Source organism: Convolutriloba macropyga, chromosome 5 (genome assembly GCF_964194025.1).
Source record: "Convolutriloba macropyga chromosome 5, txConMacr16.3, whole genome shotgun sequence".
Classification (NCBI taxonomy): domain Eukaryota; kingdom Metazoa; phylum Xenacoelomorpha; order Acoela; family Convolutidae; genus Convolutriloba; species Convolutriloba macropyga.
In genome coordinates this window covers 21,608,705-21,627,653 of record NC_134472.1, presented here as the reverse complement: position 1 = coordinate 21,627,653, position 18,949 = coordinate 21,608,705, and the positions used below count along the sequence as shown (strand labels likewise).

Below are 18,949 nucleotides of genomic sequence, written 5' to 3'. Positions count from 1 at the left end.
AATAGCCAATGGGTCCCATGACTTTGAACATAATTGTTTTCATAAATCATAAACGTATTTAACTTTGCCCCTTTTCATTTTTGGTCTGTTTTTTTTTAATTTTTCTCATTTAGGATAGGTTCCATATATTTTCTGGTGAAATGGAAGTCAAATAGTTTGGTTTAGTTTTTATTTGTCGCTATTTTGACTCTTTCATGAAGTTTTTATTTAAATAGATACACATTGAATTTTCGTCTTAAATATTGGTTGTTGTTTTTATTTGATTTTGTTGTTTTTCTTGTCTCTTGCTCACCTTATTGGCAGGCATCATCGGCTTTCAAACGAGTAATTATTAAATTTGTATAGCGGTTTGACCTAAAGGGTTTAAATGGATACAACAATTGTTTTTGAACCGTATTTGGGTTTCTGAAAACTTTATCTCATCTGAGGGATAATTAAGTAAAAAAAAACGTGGTTGTGCGGCGTCGGAATATCATGTGTGAACGCACATGATGGATTCTCCTGGTTTGTTTTTCAAGTTGATTAATTTTGTGCAAATTTTAAACATGTTCCAGAGATGCGTCAGCTTTAAATAATAATATTAATAATAATAATAAGGAAAGTTGACAGTAATTTACAGTTTTACCTCGATATTAGCTTGTTTGCAAATTTTGATTGATTTGTTACGGGATGTGATGAACAGATTTTTGTTCTTCGTGTTATTACGAGGTTCATAATTAGATAACTTTTCATTCGAAATGAAATCTTTTCGGCATTTCGCTGCGCCAAAATGTTGAAAATACTGCGTCTTGAAAATGGTGACAGGTCCATATCATAATTTGTACACTCCATAATTATGTTCTGTTTGTTCTATTCGTGATAACACCGATTTGGGTTCCAACATCGCAGTCAAACAACTTGCTATCAATTTCTCAATTTTGAACGTTCGCTCTCTGTCCTCCAGATTGAAAAAAATTAACGAAGATTGGGAATTAAAGGGGAATTATGTTCTTCTGCACTTTGACGAGCCTCTTTGTTTTAAACTTCTAGTTAAACTTGAAATAAGATGTATTTATTTTGTCCTAAAGTTCAAATTTTGTGTGACGTAACGTTTATTCAATTTCTGATTTCGATTCACCGGTCGAAACTCTGCTAGTTGTGTGCTTCTTTCTGTTGATGATCATTTACTAGGGTTGTTACTGTTAATGGATATCATATTTTTGACATCGTATCCGTATGGCATTCAACATAATTAATCCTCGATGAGATTAGTCGGATGCTTCTAATTTATACAGTTTTTTAGTTAAATGCTCTGAAATTCTTATATTTTGTTTCGTTACTTTGAAGGCTAGCATGTTGGGCGATTGAATTCAAAATAATTTTTTTGTTACCACTAAGAGATAGAAGCATGCACTTAAATGTGAAACAAATAAGTTTCATCTTTTTGAATATCCCATTTTACGATGCTGTCCGAGTATGAGCATCATATCCAGTATCATCCCAAATTCTTAATGTTTTCAGATAATAAAAATGGAAAAATCTTTCAACAAATGAGAAAAATTAGTTCTTATTGATAAATCTGATAACACCAAAAGGCAGAAAATTAGATCGTTTCGAAAACATCATTCCATTCTAGGGTTAGTTTATAGTCAACATAAGGAAAGACTCAAATGAATAAAGGCATGAATTGTGCTTAAAAACCTTCTACCATTCTTTAAAGTATGAAAATATAGCAAAAACGATGAGCATATTCTTTGCATTCTAACGTAGGTATTTCTGTAATCTCTTCAACAAATCGTAGTTGAAGTTTTAATTTTTCCAATTTTTTTTTTGCTCTTGAAAGTTTTCAATTTGTATGTTCTTTTGTAAAAAGTATTTTTTGCTCAGATCTGATATCTAATGGGTATATCAATCAAAACTTTCTCTGCATTCTTTAGCATGACTTAATTTTTATTGTTAAATATCTTTTAGATATCTAATAATTAGGTTTTGTAGTTCGTACACGTGTAGTTCTACTACACAGCAGTAATTTTAGCGGAAAATCCTAAACCTTAGAATCCATTTATCGTTTACCTTGGTTTTTCAGCTGTACTATAGATGTAATACCCGTGCTGTAAGACTGTTGAAACATTGCATTCAAAGGTTAGTTGATATGTTAGTTATTTTGCACATTAGATCTTAATTTTTTTGTTATAACAAACTGCAATGGTTTGGGCTTCTAACTATAGTTTTTTCTGTGAAATCAAGTTTTTGATCAAGTCGAGATGTAAGTCGAGAAGCCACCAACTGTTTAAAAATTGCGCAGTACCCTTTTTGGATGGCTTTGAAATGATAAGATATGATTTACAATTATTGAACCAGAATCTCATATTTGTGATGCGTTATTACTTGACTCACTTTTCCACCAAATTCAAAGCGCAGCATAATCTAATTTTCCCCTTCGGTTGATCAAAGTTTGATCAGAAGACCAAATATGATAAATTCCAGTCTTGTTTACCAAATGTAACCAAGCGAGTCCGTGTGCAAATGAATGAAAGTATTGTAATTTCTGTATGAAAGATATTAAATTGTCGATTATCAAAGATACCTGTGCAAAATAGATGAACATTTCCTTCTTATTTTTAGGGAAAGCAAGAAAATTATATTAATCTCTTGTTTATATCTTAACCATTGGCTGTCTATTATCAGCATTGGGACAGTTAGAGACAATTGATAGGTTATTTTAACATACATTATATACAGTTTCTTGTTAATGAGGAAAATATTTTCCGTTTTCTTACTTATGGTAGTGCATGTTGTCAGTTGCCAATTTTGAAGAAAAATTGTGGGAGGATTTTTTGATTAGACCGCAACTTTAATTATACATTATTTGGGCTTGTAAATAGAAAGATTTGACAAAAGGATTTGTTATGAAAGTTTGTTTCCGTATTCATGAATTTTAAATTTGCCTAATTTTGGCTCACCATTTTGCCAAGCTCTTTAATTAGTACCGTTTTGTGTTTTCGCTTTTGTTCTGGGCTTCGAATGCTGTTTCATCTAGTCATGTCTCATTCATACCAAGATTGGCTAATTTATTCAAATTGTAAATGGATTGTTGAGTGGAATTAGTTTGAGCGTTTCCCCAGGATTAACAAAAAACCAATTATCTTGTAATTTTTCACTATTATTGGATGTACGTACGACAGTGGATCTTAAGTGGATATTTTCCCACGGATCTCAAGACCTATTTTGGGATTGTTAAATACAGGTGTTGAATAAATTTTAGCTAATTTGAAATTGATGATTGAAGGCAAAACAATTAGTTAAAAGCATTATACTAAGATTATCAACACTGGTCATCTTGTGTCTCAACGTAAAGAGGATAGAGGGATTTAGCGAGCATTGTGAAATAGCTGCGGTAAATACGGCGGTGTTGTGTTTCTAACAGCCAAGTAGCAACCAACAGAAACAATTTTTATCTCATATTATCAGCTGACTATTTCAATTTGCTCTAAAATTTGTCAATTAGTAAATTATAAAACCTAGCAAGCAGATACCTCTGAATCTTTCCTCTTCATCATTTTTCTATTTTCCTTCTCCCTAACAGTGCTGTGGCGGCCGTAGCATCAAAACAAACGCTATCTAATCTATCTCTATCTGTATAGATTTTTGTTACATCTAGCAGTGCTTGAATTGTTCTCTGACAAATTGCTATTCTTCATTCATTCAATCAACCAAACTCGGTGACCGGCCAGTGCCCCCTTCAGTTACTAGTGGAAAAATGAAGATTGAACAATTATCCCCGTTGAAACAGATTTTGTTTATTTCACACATGGCATTCTTTCTTACCTCTTTAGCCATCGCAGCCGATGCGAGGTTTCACAACAACGTATTGCAGCCCGTTTGAACCAATTTTAAAACTAGGATTTTTCCGCAAAATTTTGTCGGAAGTTTAAGGTTTTTTTTTTACTTACGTTGGTTGATTTTTTTTAATGACCGTTAGTTTCTGGTCGTTCTTGCAAACTTTTGTTGGCGGGGGGGGGGGGGGTGTCTTTTTAGCGATAGGAGTTAGAACGAATGGGTACCGAGATTGAGTTCAGTTCGCTAAAAATATAACAAATGTAAAAAAATAGGCGAGTGACTCATTTTGTCGTGGCATCATTACATCATCTTGGCTTCTTCATACCCACATGAGAGTAGATGTAAGTACAGAGATTAAAGAGGGACAAGTTCGCTTTAATTCTGATTGTATTCTGCTCCGCGCCCGTTTGACTATCCTCCGCATTTTTGGGACAAATTTGTCTCATCGGCACGTTTAAACCTAAATTATACGGTATCGTTAAAAAGCTTTTGAGTTACTGACGAGGAAATTTGCTGTTAAATGTTAAACATTCTGACGCGCCTATTATGGCCGAGACGTGTTAGCTAAGCAATTCCATTTTTCAGTTGTATCGGGTTTTAACGAACCTAAAATGGGTATTTGTTTTAAATTGCTCTCGAACGAAGTTGCTCTTGAAGCAATTACTTTTAACGCGTGTATTATTATGCAACATATTTACCTGACCGTTTCCTTCTAGAACATTCTTTCGATTTCACTTCTCGAGTGTCTTTTTCACTATTGACTTTTTGATTTTTTTCTGAGTGATTTGAATTGCGCACATCTAGAAATTATGTCTTGCTAAAATGAAACTGATTGTTAAAGCCCTTGTAGCGTAGTGGTTAATGTCTGCGAATGGTCCGAGTGGTGGCAAGTTTGAAACCCTCCCTTTTCTGAAGAAAGCAAAAATTGCACCATAAAAGTTTCTCTAGCCTATGCGCTTTCTAAATTCTTTACCTCGCCATTCCTTTGAGAGCAATTCGCCCGTTAGTCGGTTTATTTTTCTTGCTGTCGAATAAAGTTAGAGGTTTGTATTTTTGGTTGTCTGCCTTTTACGTGCATAACGTCCTCGTGACTTTTCCCGCCGACTTTTACGTCCTTTACTTTGCGTTTTTCTTGATCTAAAATCCTATCTCGTTCAAAATTGGTTCAACTCAATTGGGGGCAGTAAACTACAAAAAGGCAAAGAAATGTGATCCAAAAATTCATTTTTCACTTTAAATCTCATGTTTTTCTATGGTTGTAACTAACAACGTGGTTTGAAAGATTCTTAGTGAATTTATTGACTCTACACGATACAAAATTGAATTTTTGACGATACAAAATTAACGATAGAAAATTGGATTTTTTTTATGCTGCAAGTTTCCTAGATTGCTTTGCATCTAGTGGAAAAGACACGATTGTTTTAACTGCAATTTAAGTTTTCGAAATTGGCAGTAAAAGAAAAAAATATTTACAATTTAAATGCTAGTTCTAGCCTCAGAAATAACTGAATTTGTCGAGGAGCTTATTTGAAAAGATCTGTTGCCAATTTCATTCTGTCGGAGTGATTCCAATTGGTTTTTATTTTACGAATATTTGAGCTGTTTGATTATTATCTCGCAATTTTGGTTTTTATCTCAAGTACTGGAAGAACTTTTTTAGTTTTCTAGCCGTACGATTTTTATAATTTAGATTCCTGGAATTTTTGTTTATATGATACAAATTTTGTCTGTAGTTTTTAATTGCTCTCAAACGAAGTTTGTAGCGATTATTTTTAGTCCTGTCGGTCTTTTTTATGCGATTTTTTGCTCGACCGACTTTTCGGGGTCTGACCCATTTGACTTTTCGTCCTCAAAAACTGGATAAACAGGTAGCGCTCAGTGGTCATTAAGTGCTCTTAGAGCCTTTCAGCTCACTAGTCTTCAAGTATGCGTTTCACAGAAACTGTTTTGCAGACTTATACTTATGGTGTGAAGGGCTGCTTTTATAGAACCCCCCATTCCCCAGCTGAACTCACCTCACACCCCTTCAATTAAGCTCAAGCCAGTCTCACTAAACGGTAGCTAGCTACTGACGAAGCCAACCGCTCGCGGGTTTTCGAGAAAATTTCGATCCGACGTTGGTCGGTTATGTGCGTTGGATTGAAGGGCGATATGCTATATTTTTGCTCCTTGAAGTAATTTTTGAAGTTCTTTATCCTCTGGATTTTTGAGCAAATTCTCATAGCTATTTCCTCAAATCCAATTGTTTATACCTATACTAATTTACATTTTTTAAAGACCTCCAATGTATTGAGAGGTGAATGATTTATTCGATGAACAAATTTTTCTATCTATAAATTGAAACAATTTTAATTGATCTCGAACGAAGTTTGAGGCAACTATTGTGACCGTGTTCTTTTAGAACATTTTTTAACTTCTGAGGTGACTTCTTCACGCTATCGTCTTCATTTTTGAGTGATCGTGTTTTCTCACTCCGAAGTAAGGTTTCTTGCCGAAACAGCGAATAGGAAATCTCAAGCCTGATAGCCGAATGGTTAATGCTTTCCTGTGAAGGATTTCATACAGCCACCAAATTAAATTGCCCCGCCTATCGTTCGAGAGCAATTTCTCCGACGTTAGTCGGTTCATCTTATTTTTTAATCTAAGAAATTTCTAAGAAGTTTACGTATTTTTGCTTTTCGATAGTTTTTTGTTTACACGAGTTATGATAATTTTCTGTGTTTCTTTTTTCTAACAGCTTGATGGATAGTTTTGTTTGTTCAATAAAAAAGCAGAGCAGTAAAGCTTTTGCATCATCTTTTTTACAAATGAAACACACATTTAATTTATTGAATTTTAGTAGTATAAAAACGTACAACATAACATATAGGATCCAAAACTTTATTGATATAAAATTGCTCCATCTGATTAATGGTGTGAAACGCTGTCAAGACATCGTTGAGACAGCAGTTAAATTTAGCAATTAATTATGTTTTATTTTGGTTGTAATTTTAATGTTCTTGTAACGAGTAATTCGTCCTTGGGTGATGATATTTCAATCTTCTTACGGTCCTAGTCAAGTGACGCCTAGTAGAAATGGGCAGTTTTTCAATGCGTTTATTTATTGACCATAGATTGGCTCTCTAAAAATTTTCTGGGATATTTTCTAATCAATTGAACACAGATTTTCGGAAATAAGGGATGTATAAAAAGGTTTTTGCCAAGTGTTGGTTTTTGAATTTGAAGTGACAAGTGACGGGATATCAGTTGCTCTGCTTCTATTACTCTGCTAATTTTGTTCCGTCTTCTAATGTCATAGTTGTGATTATACAATAAACTTTTGTTAGTAGATACATCAGTCGAACTCCTATCCTTTTTTTCATTTCAGATTTCTTGTAACTCTGACTAGGGGTAGATTTGTAAATTATTGTTGAGGGGAACTATTATTGTCTCTCTCACCGATGTCATCGGTTCCGTTCAGTTTTTCGTTGATGCGTCTTAAAACCTCTAAAAAACCTCTAAGCAGTATGCAGTCGGTAAGCTTTGGCCATTCATAAAAAAAAACAATTTTGTCTGTTTTTTAAACTACGTTCAAACGGGCTTAAGGTTGACTACGCTGACAATGATTATTTGAACTTGCTACCATCTGACATCTTTACAACATTCCAACGTCAAAACGTGGAACAACCCAAAACCTACTCATCGTCTTTGAAATCTCTGCTGCCGTACATGCGCCAGTTTACAAAATACCCCGTAGAGAAACAAGACCTAACACAATCACCCCAAGAGGGAAACATCGGAACTACGCTTCCAAGTACGGCGAAGCGAGCTGTAATGACGTCATATCTTTTGAGAAAGAACAATAAACGAGCACACGTGACCGGATACCTGTTAGGGAGAACGGGCAAACGGGGTAGCCTTTGGACTAGGTAGAGGTGGGTCTGAAGAGCACAAATTGTATTCACCAAAAAATCTTAAACTCAAATGTCACCGACGACATCAAAATAACGAGGGAAGAAGAATTATTTCAGTTGTGGAAGATGCTAAATCATTTGAATGATTGTGCTGTAACTGGCGAGATGTATTTATTGAATTGATCGCCGCCTGTTGATTATAATACCTTTTGTAATACTCAATTCAAAGATACATTGAGCGGTTCGTTTTTGTCTCGTAAATGAGTTGTTTTTAATGAGTTGTTGGTAATATGAGTCGTAACAACTCGAGTCGGACATTCAACTATGAAAATATTAGTCGTTTTCCGAAACGATAATATCTCATTTATTCTGGTAGCATGGAGGACCTATTTGCGAGAGTGGCCTCCAATTTGAATAAACGTGTGATATAACGAGGTGTCTTATTTCAAATTATCGTAATTGATTGCTTTTGTGTGATAAACCGAGATTTTGTTTAGTTGCCATCAAATTTTTATGATATTCTACCTCAATTACGCGTCCGAGTAAATTCATAGGATCAAGTTTTTTTAATCACGTCGTTCTATATGATAAGTTCTATAAGTTTGGTATTTTTTCTTGCTTCCTGGTAGTCCTTTTAATTGGTCTCGTACCAAGTTTGAATCAGTTATTTTTAACGTGTTTGCGTCTTTCAAAATTTTAGCTTAACCGTTATGTTCTAGAACTCTTCCGCGCGCTTGAGTAGTTTGACTTTTTAAGTTACTTTGCTCTTTTTCGGAATTTAGTAAACTACTAAGAGTGTCATCATAAGTGCTCTGGAATTCGTTTCATTGTCAGTTAAATGTTAGTGATTTACAGAGAACTCTAATGGCATCTTAACAGGCTACTCCCCCGATGAAGCGGGCTAAAATTGAATCAAAAGAAACACTGAATTTCCAAAACCACATTAGATAATCGGAATATGGAAAAGGTAGTGTAATTTTACTACAGAGTATACATTATATCAACATAAATGCTTATTGATATACAAAGAAAATTAAAGTAGTGTTAATCATTAAAATCAGTTCGTTCTTTTTGCGAATCGGATGTCCTTCCAAGAAATCTGACCATATATTACATTTCTCGAGGGACCCAAGTAATGTCGGACAAAACTTGATTTGTAATATGAACATCAGCCTGTGTTGAGAGCAATTCGTCCACCTGTAGTTTGTTTGTTTTTAATTGCTATCAATCAAGTTTTGTAGTTAATTACTCTCAAACGAAGTGTGTAGCAATTATATTAGTTCTGTGGGTTTTTTTAATGGGATTTTTGTCCTGCGATTTGGCTTCTCGTGGTAGCAAACGGGGGATAACTGGTACAGTCCGAGGGCATTAAGTGAGGTTCGATAAAATTTTGATGTGAATACAGAAATTTATGGTGAAGTGACATTATTAGAATCTGTGATCTCCGCCCACACACATAGATAGGTTATCCTCGTTAAGCCAAAGTTTTAGCATATCAATCCCTCGCCCGTTGTTTGAGAGGAATTTGTCCGACCTTAGTCGGTTAAGTGTAAGGTTTTTATCTTTATTTTGCTACCGATATGAAAGCTTCCATCAAACTGCGTCTTTTCACAGCAGAAGAAAACGGGATCATTTTAAATGAATTGCGAAGGCTAGGTTTCTCCCTGTTAGAATATCGATCAAACTATAGTCTTAAACTTAGTGAGAATTAGAAAGAAAGTTTGACTTACCAGATTAGAAAGACAAGCAATATGACTTCGATCAAAGAAATTATATAAATGAATCGTCAAGAAATGGTGCTTAGAATCAATATTCGGTTCAAATTGGTGAATCTAGATAACTATTATTACAGTTAGATTAATTGATGTGAAATCTTCCCAGCATGTATTAAATGATGATGATATCTCCGGAAGTGTGAATGAATTCCTAGAAAAGTGCAAATGCATTCCATTTATGGTTCCCTTTGCGACTGATTTGCAGAAGCAAACCATATTGCGACCTTTGCGACCCCCACTATAAATCACGGTGATAAGATTAGTTTTGTATCTGGACTTTTTCACTCTGATAATGGGTATATATACAGCTGATTTTTGAGTCCTTTTTCATCCCCAAATTCAAATCACCATCTTGATCTAATAATCAGATCTCTCCTGTAAATCTCTAAATTCTACTGTAAAATATCATTTTGTTATTCGCTCATTCTTGAGAATTTAATTCTTTTACTTAGTTAAAAACGCTTTTTATTCCGCTTGCGAAAGTCCATAACCCAACAGGTTATGGGCCCAGCAATTTTCTAAGTCATAAAATTAATTTCCAAAACAAAACTAATTTGTTGTTGACAGTCATAATCCTTTTCTGCTTAGTACCTTTTCTTTTCACAACTGTTTTGCCTGCTCAAAGTCCAATGGATCAACAGACAGTGAAGCTGCTGACCTACACAGGAAAGGCACAGGACTTTCCAATCTGGAGCACAAGATTTGTGGCGATGATGCAGACGAAGGGACTCTACAAATCACTACTGGGGACAGAGGAGCAACCCAATGAGCCTGCGCCACTGGCCAATGGGGCAACCAATGATGAGAAGAAGAACCACAAGGTGCTGAAGGATTCATATGAGAAGGAAGTTGCAGACATCAAGGAGAAACGGAACAATGTGTGGTGCCATCTGGCACTGACTCTAGATGCAACAACCCTCATGCTGATGAGACATGACTGTGTGGGAGATGATGGCATTGGAGATGGAGCAAAGGCTTGGAAGCTTTTGCAAGAGAGATTTCAGAGTGTGGAGACGCCGACAGTGGTGACTTTAGTGGCACAGCTTGCTCGACTGTAGCTTGAGGATTCTGAGGATTTGGACAGCTTCTTCATCAGAGGACAGGAGTTGCTCACAAGGCTACAAGAAGCAGGGGAAGCAGTCTCAGAGACCCTTTTCAACGCCTTGGTCCTCAATGGTCTGCCAATGAGGTATGAAAGTTTTGTTATACAGGAAAGCTTCAACCCGGCAACGAACTTCACAGAGTTGAGGAAAAGGCTGCAGAACTTTCATGCGAGCACGGTGCAGAGACACAAGGGACAAAGCGGTTCAGTGGCACTGGCAGTGAAGCGTGACTTCAAGAAGGGACCCATGAAAGGAAACTGCTTTGTGTGTGGGATCCCTGGACACTTTGCCTAAGGACTGCAGGAAGAAGGAGACAGCACAATGCAGCAAGTGTGGTGAGAAGGGTCACCTAGAAAGGGCATGCAAGAGACAAAGAGATGGAGGCAAACATGAGTCAGTGGCAATGGGTCCAACATTGGCTACACCAGACAAGGAATGCTGGGCAGCTCTTACCCAGTAGAAGACAGCAGGCATGCTAGTGGACAGTGGTTGTACAGATCACATAGTGACGAACATCGATGCGTTCCTGGACTTTGTGCCCATTCAATCAGTGGTCAGAAATCCCAACGGAGAGGCTTCCAGAGTGGTGGGCAGAGGCTGTGTGAGGATCAGCATACCCTCAAACAAAGGGGAATTCCAATGCGAACTCAAAAATGTTCTGTGTGTGCCGGACTATTCTTCAAACCTCCTATCAGTCTCAAGATGCACGGAGTGGGGACATAGCTTCACTTTCGAGAGAAGAAACAGCTGCTTGAAACTCCAGAAGGGAACTCGGGTAAAACTAACCCAAGAAAATAATTTGTTTTACTTACCCTGCAGCGTTCTAGAATTCAAGATGAGTTCCAACAGCGTGAAACTTGACAGTGCAAGGAAGTGGCACAGACGATTGGGTCATTTGAATCAAGCGGATGTGGTCAGGAATGCACCAGAGACAGTGGGGGAACTCGATGATGTATGCAATGTGTGTACATTGGCCAAGATCACAAGGACTCCAGTACCAAAAGTGGCAGAGAGAAGCTGGAGAGGGTGTCCACAGACGTGATGGGACCTTTCAGAGTAGTCACTGTCAGGGTTCCGGTTCTGCATAGGGTTTGCAGACCAGTACACGAAGTTTGTGTTTGTGGAACTGCTTAAGGCAAAGAGTGAAGCATTTGCCAGCCTGAAAAAATTTGTTCTCAGTGTGTGGACGCCCAAGAAGCTGAGGCAAGACAATGCGAAGGAGTTTCTCTCAGAGCAGTTCAAGACGTACTGCTTAGATGCAGGCATTCAACAGGAGAAGACCAGACCAGAGACGCCACAACAGAATGGGCTTGCTGAGAGGTGCAACAGGACACTGCTGGAGATGGCAAGATGTTTGCTCATTGACTCAGGGTTTCCCAAGATGATGTGGGGAGCAGCAATTCTTCACGCAGCAAGGATCAGAAACTTGGTTGTGAGACGAAGAGAAGAAAAATGCCCTGCAGAGCTGATGAGAGGTATAAAACCTAAGCTTCCAATTAGTAAATTATCTATTTTTGGTTGCACAGTCTTCATGAGGAAGAGGGACAGAAGTCAGCAAACTTGAACCCAAGGCACTGGAAGGAAAGTTTGTGGGTTACACTGAAGGAGAAAACGGATACCTGGTGTACATACCCAACACACGCAAGGTGATGGCAGTTCGAGATGTGATCATCAAGGAGTCTGAAGTGGGCTCAATCCCTGACAACAAAGAAAATGCTGACCTACTAGATGATGGGTCGGAACTGGGAATCTGGCACCCAGATGATGGTCATCAAGACGATGACAACAGAGAACGACAGGACACATCTACTGCAATAAAGGAGGAGTGGCATGACGCAGGGAGCGTGAATACTCTCAAGAAACAACACTGAGACAAGAGGCCTCGGATGTTGGAGAAACAGCACTAGATGAAGGATCTACTGCAACAAGAGGGAGTCACAGAGAGACTCAGAGTCACTGGAAGACAGTGACACAGAAGACTTCTCACAGTTAGAGACAGTTGGCTTCAATGAAGATGCACTGGAACACGCGGACAGCAGAGTCCAGACGAGGGACACGAGCAAGGAATGTTCCGCAATTTTTTGGAGAATTCAGGACCCATCTTGCTGTGACTGAGGGCGACTATGTGGAACCCAAAACAGTCTACGAAGCCAAGCAAGGTGACGATTGGGACCAGTGGCACCGGGCAATGAAAGACGAGGTCAAGGCACTCCAAGACAACGAGACTTGGAACCTAGTGAGACCACCCACAGAAAGGGACGTCATACCGGGCAAATGGGTCTACAAAGTGAAATTGGGACCCAGTGGTCAAGTGGACAAATACAAAGCGCGCTATGTGGCGAAAGGCTTCAGACAAGTGGAAGGACTGGACTACTTTGAGACTTTTGCGCCTACCTGCAAGCCAGAGACATTCAGGATTCTACTTCAGCTATCAGCGAAGCAGGGCCATGTGATGCACCAATTTGATGTCAAGACTGCTTTCCTGCACTCACCAATCGAGGAAGAAGTGTATCTGGAACAGCCACAGGAGTTTGTAAAACGCGGATCAGATGGGGAGAAGTTAGTATGTCGACTAAATAAATCAATTTTTGGTTTGAAACAGGCTGCTAACAACTGGTACAAAGAGCTGGCAAACTTCCTACTGAGACAGGGGTTCACCAAAAGCAGGAACGATCACTGCTTGTTCGCAAGATCAGAGGCAGAGGATCACACCTTCATCTTGGTCTGGGTTGACGACATCATAGTAGCATCAAGAAGTATGACAGTGTTCTCTGATGTCAAGAAGGCACTAGAAGCAACCTTTCACATGGAAGACAGAGGGAGACTACACTGGTTTCTGGGTCTAAGAATCAGACGAGGAGGGCAAAGTCACAGTCGACCAAGAACGCTACATAGAAACAATGCTTGAGCGGTTTCAAATGGATCAATGCAAACCCTCAAGAACTCCAGCTGATTTGAATTTGAAACTTCAGACAGCACAGAACGGAGACGAAGAAGTGGGCCAGAGGATCTACAGAAGCTTGGTTGGATCACTTCTGTATCTGGCCAAACAGACGAGGCCAGACATCATGTTCACAGTCAACATTCTGTCCAGACACATGAATGCACCTACCAATCAACACTGGATGTGCGGAAAACGACTTCTGCGATATCTTCAAGGTTCAAAAGGTTTAAAACTTACTTACACAAAAGAGACTAGTTATGATTTAGTGGGGGAAAGTGATGCAGACGGGTCTGGAGACGTGAACGACAGAAAATCAACAACGGGCTATTACTTCAAGCTCAACGGACGTGGCGCAGCACTCAGCTGGGGTGTCAAGAAGCAGGCCACAGTTGCTCTTTCTTCATCAGAAGCAGAATATCAGGGCATGGCAGCAGCAGTTCAGGAAGCACTCTACCTGAAACAACTTCTAGAGGATTTTGGCGTCCAACAGAAACGTCCAAAAGCAATTGGAGAAGACAACCAAAGTTGTATCAGACTCTGCCAAAACCCAGTCATGCACAAAAGGAGCAAGCACATCGAAACAAAGTTTCACTTCATCCGGGACAAGACGGAGGATGGGACTATTTCAATTCATTACGTCCCTACAGACAAAATGGCAGCGGACTTCTTCACAAAGTCCTTACCCGTTTCGAAAGTGGAAACATTCAGAGCAGTTTTGATGGGAACAGACTCTACGCAATCAGCTCAAGTCTGAGTGGGGGTGTTAGAATATCGATCAAACTATAGTCTTAAACTTAGTGAGAATTAGAAAGAAAGTTTGACTTACCAGATTAGAAAGACAAGCAATATGACTTCGATCAAAGAAATTATATAAATGAATCGTCAAGAAATGTGCTTAGAATCAATATTCGGTTCAAATTGGTGAATCTAGATAACTATTATTAGAGTTAGATTAATTGATGTGAAATCTTCCCAGCATGTATTAAATGATGATGATATCTCCGGAAGTGTGAATGAATTCTTAGAAAAGTGCAAATGCATTCCATTTATGGTTCCCTTTGCGACTGATTTGCAGAAGCAAACCATATTGCGACCTTTGCGACCCCCACTATAAATCACGGTGATAAGATTAGTTTTGTATCTGGACTTTTTCACTCTGATAATGGGTATATATACAGCTGATTTTTGAGTCCTTTTTCATCCCCAAATTCAAATCACCATCTTGATCTAATAATCAGATCTCTCCTGTAAATCTCTAAATTCTACTGTAAAATATCATTTTGTTATTCGCTCATTCTTGAGAATTTAATTCTTTTACTTAGTTAAAAACGCTTTTTATTCCGCTTGCGAAAGTCCATAACCCAACACTCCCAAGCCTATGTTAATGAGTCTCTCCATTTAATAAGAGATATCTGATTTTTTTCCTCCTGTTTACCCGTGTGGTAGTCTTAAAAGATCATCTGCCGTTTTAGATATTGAGAGATTTTGGGAGATAACCATTCCAAGTTGACCATGGGTTACAATGGCTATTTGCGTCCGTTGCTGGAAATGCGCTGGGGTTCCATTCGGTCCATGTTGACATAATTAGCTGGCTTCATGTTTTAGAAAATTTATTGGGGAGCTGAGAGAGATTGATGCGCTAAATATGAGTAAACATTGTTGATCTGATGCTCTTATGATTGTGCCATCTACAACTAAAGTTCCTTTTGTTTCAACTTTGTTTAGTTCTTTGGCTAAGCAGAGAACAGTAACACAATTGTGAAAAGTAGTTCAGTCATTGTTAGCACCAATTTTCACGACCTGCGTGCACATTGAATCGTTCTGTCCTCAATTGACCTTGAATGAGAGTTCATTTTCGTTTCAACGTAAGAGGAGTTGATATATTAAAATTACAATGTTATTTTTATTTTTAACAGTAGTTTTAACAGGTGGGTCAGGTACCCAGTAGATACTCGGTTGGTTTAAATGATCCTGTTTTTCTGCATAGTTGCCCTAGTTTATCTGGCCTGCTTTGTAGTACTTGCTTTAACAAAAATTAATTGATTTAATAATCTGCACACATGAGAAATCGGGATATAAAATTTGTTCCTTTGACTTAAACTATATCTCTCAGGATTACACGGGCTGTATAAATCGCGAATTGCTGCATATCTTGTGACGACAATGCTAATTTGTTCAGAGAATAACAATTTATGATTCTGGATTAATATTTTTTTTCCTTAAGAAAAATGATCAATTTCAACCGTCTGATACTGTTTGTTGAAAAAATGTTCGCTATTTTGTCGACCAAAAATGACCAATTTCAACAATATTTCAATACTTTTCAACTGCTCAGGTGCGATTGTTTTTGAGTAGCAGCTGCTCGCCGGTTCTGAGATACAAAACTGGTTTGAGAACTCTTAAGTAGCTCATTTTTAGTCTATTAAGTCGAGCACTAAAAAATCACTGGAGGAGTCTCAGCTATAATCAAGAGACCATTAGAATGTCTTTCATCTTTTGTCATTCAAGTTACAATAGTCCTTATGGAATGAGAAGGTTTTCTGGAGTACAGCTCATAGTTTAATTGAGAAATTGTGATGCGGCGTAAAAACTTCTTAAAACTTTTTGAAGCGGAATTAATTCTATCTAATTTTAACTTAGTTCTTTTTCTTTGGCGACCTGAAGCCACCTATTTTGAGAATTCTGCATTTCTATATGAGAAAAAAATTTGATATAAATGAAATCTCCGTTGTCAAACTGAAATAAAACTATGAGAAGTAAAATTTTCAAACCGAACAAATTCTTTTGACTTGTCTTTTTTGCATTTCAAAATATGAATGTTGAAGGCTAAAAAATAAACGAGGAGCCTCGTTTATGTGCATCCAAATTTTCGACTAAATTGTCTAACAATTGATAAGAAACAAAAATAATGGTGCATGATTAAAAAAGATCGTTGATTGCTTTCAAATCGCAGTTCGAAGCAATTATATATGTCCTAAGGATTGGTCCAGGCGATTTTTCGCTCGACCAGTTTTTCGTCCGACGCTTTTAACTTTTCTTCCTCAAAAACGGGATAAACAGGTGATGCCCGGTAGTCATTAAGTTCCTCAGCAGCTCTTTTAGAGCATTACGCCTTGATAGTCTCTAAGTATAGGATTTATCGAAAATTAAGGTGTGAAGTACGAGCGGTTCTCAATGTTAGGAGTTTCAGTTTGACCCCCCTCCCCCTCAGTCATCCGGAGATTTGGACGGCCCGCTGGTTGTTTGAGAGCAATTCGCCCGACTCTATGTTAATGAACTCAATCCACTAAATGAAAAAAAATAATTAAAAAAATAAATTTACAAGACAAACAACAATCTTTCGTTACGAGTACAACTGGATGTCCATTTTTAAAGTCACTTAGCAAGAAAAGCAAAACAGCCTCAGCAGAAATACAAAGTAAACAAATTAACTTAGGCGTCACTACGGAGCAGATGCGAACATTCTGTAATGAGACTAGGTAACAAGTTGACAACAGCAAGATCAATAGGTGGAAAATTTCAAAAGTCAATCGACGTTTTCGAGACATCAGCTCTCAAAAAACAATAGACAGTAAGTTCGCATGTAATTCCTTATGAAGACAATGAGACCTGTCATTAAGTCACAATATTGAAAAATAGCAACTAATACAGGCAAAACACAAAACGTTACAAACAATTTACAGAAACAGTGGCTGAAGGCGATGAAACGAGAAGCGAGTAAATGAAAAGATTCTATATTAGTTCACTCGGGCCTCAATTGATGATCAATGAAGCATTTTTGAGGGGACTGCGTGAAAAGACCACAAAAAGAACCAAAATTATCGGCAAGTACCAGGAAATCCATTTTTTGAAACTGCCGAAATAATAGAATTATCAGGTAAAGCATGACACCAAAAGAGTTAATGAAGTTAGTTGAAACAGTAAGTGGATGAGACCATTCATAAATGAGAATAAGTTTCAAGTTGACAAAATCAGAACGAAATTAATTAGTTCAAAAATACACTGATATATTGAAAACAAGTAATATCAAGGCCATTACAATTATCAGTAATTAACTCAAAGTTTTAATTAGTTCCCATTTACATCCGCAGGAAGCAATTGAAACTTGCAATTATTGAGAGTGTCAAACAACTACAGAAAGAATGGCAACATAGGCAAATATAAAAAATTCGATTGAAATTAGTTCGTGAGCAAAAAGTGTTTAAGCCATGACAAACTGTGTTAATCCGCCATTGGGACCTGTCATTAATATGATTTTGTGACGTGACACCACAAAAGAATGGGCACCGAATTGTTATGAAAATTACTTGTAGTATCAAACTCAAAACCATTAATTAAAGTATAAAACCTCTATACGAGCATGAGAGCAGTATCTAATTAGGTACGTTTGGAAAATTTGTTGGTTATGAACAGCGAGATTCATGTTCTAAATTTGAGTTCTGCTTTACCTTATATTTCGCGTCTTTCGTTATTTTGTCCCTAAATCTCCTTAATTTAGCTGCTTATTGCAATGAATCTTGCTTACTTTTGTTCGACGTTCTTAGAAATTAAGGTTTTAAGCGAAATCGTCCTCGCAATAACTTCTTAGGAACACAACATATCGCTAGAGGGAATGCTTATGTTTCAGTTTAAGCTGACATTTTACGAAGTGGAGCCAGATCCAGACCAGCCCTATCACATGAAGCTGGAAGGAGACCCAGTAGACAGTGAGTTATTCTATGGTCGTACTCATCTACCCCTTCATTTACTAAATAAAGGCGATGATCTGTAATTTTCAAAGATATATTGGGAACACTTGATAAAAATCAAAATTTTTATGGAGCATGATACCGGATTTTATTGCTAAAAATTGTTGTTTATCGCCAGCACTTTCTACAATTTCCCAAAAAATGTAGCAATTATAATAGTCCTGTGCTCTTTTTACGCGATTCCGGTTGACCAGTTTTTCTTTTGATCCTTTTGGATTTTCTTAATCAAAAATTGGATAAACAAGTAACGCCCGGGGGCATTAAGTGCTCATAGCGCTTTTTGGCTTACTAGATTCTAAATATGCGATTAATCGAAACTGTTTTGGAGACATAAATTCATAATGTAAAGAGTTTGACCCCCATTTAACGCCCACCCCCTTCCAACGCATCATATCGTTCCAATGCTCCCGTCCCTATCATAAGGCTCACTTCATCCCACCCCCTGAACATCGTTTCACCCCTAACCCAGCAGTTCGCCCGACGTTAGTCAATTATGTTCATAACTTCGCTGCAATCGACCATGAACTTTAAATTGTATTCAGAACTGGATTATATGCTGGCCATTCGAGTATCTCCCACTATTTTCCCTTGGAAGAAGTTGGTGACAATCGTGATTTATGCCCAGGAGCGTTATCTTAAAAACAGTCACTGAAATGCATTTTCTCAT

General features: G+C 37.7%; 1 protein-coding gene and 1 long non-coding RNA gene across 4 annotated transcripts in view; both read left to right on the top strand.

The window, feature by feature from the left end:
* Window positions 1-18,949, top strand: part of LOC142339226 (mucolipin-3-like) — a 64,171-nt gene that overhangs the window by 28,228 nt on the left and 16,994 nt on the right. For all 3 annotated transcript variants that reach the window (XM_075389082.1, XM_075389083.1, XM_075389080.1), the window contains one exon: window positions 18,162-18,240. In XM_075389082.1, coding sequence (XP_075245197.1) covers window positions 18,162-18,240 — 79 coding nt within the window. The remainder of the gene's footprint in view (window positions 1-18,161; window positions 18,241-18,949) is intronic.
* LOC142339227 (uncharacterized) lies at window positions 1,800-7,950 on the top strand. The gene is made up of 2 exons (XR_012759013.1): window positions 1,800-3,847; window positions 7,405-7,950. It is a non-coding gene; the product is annotated as an uncharacterized LOC142339227 (long non-coding RNA).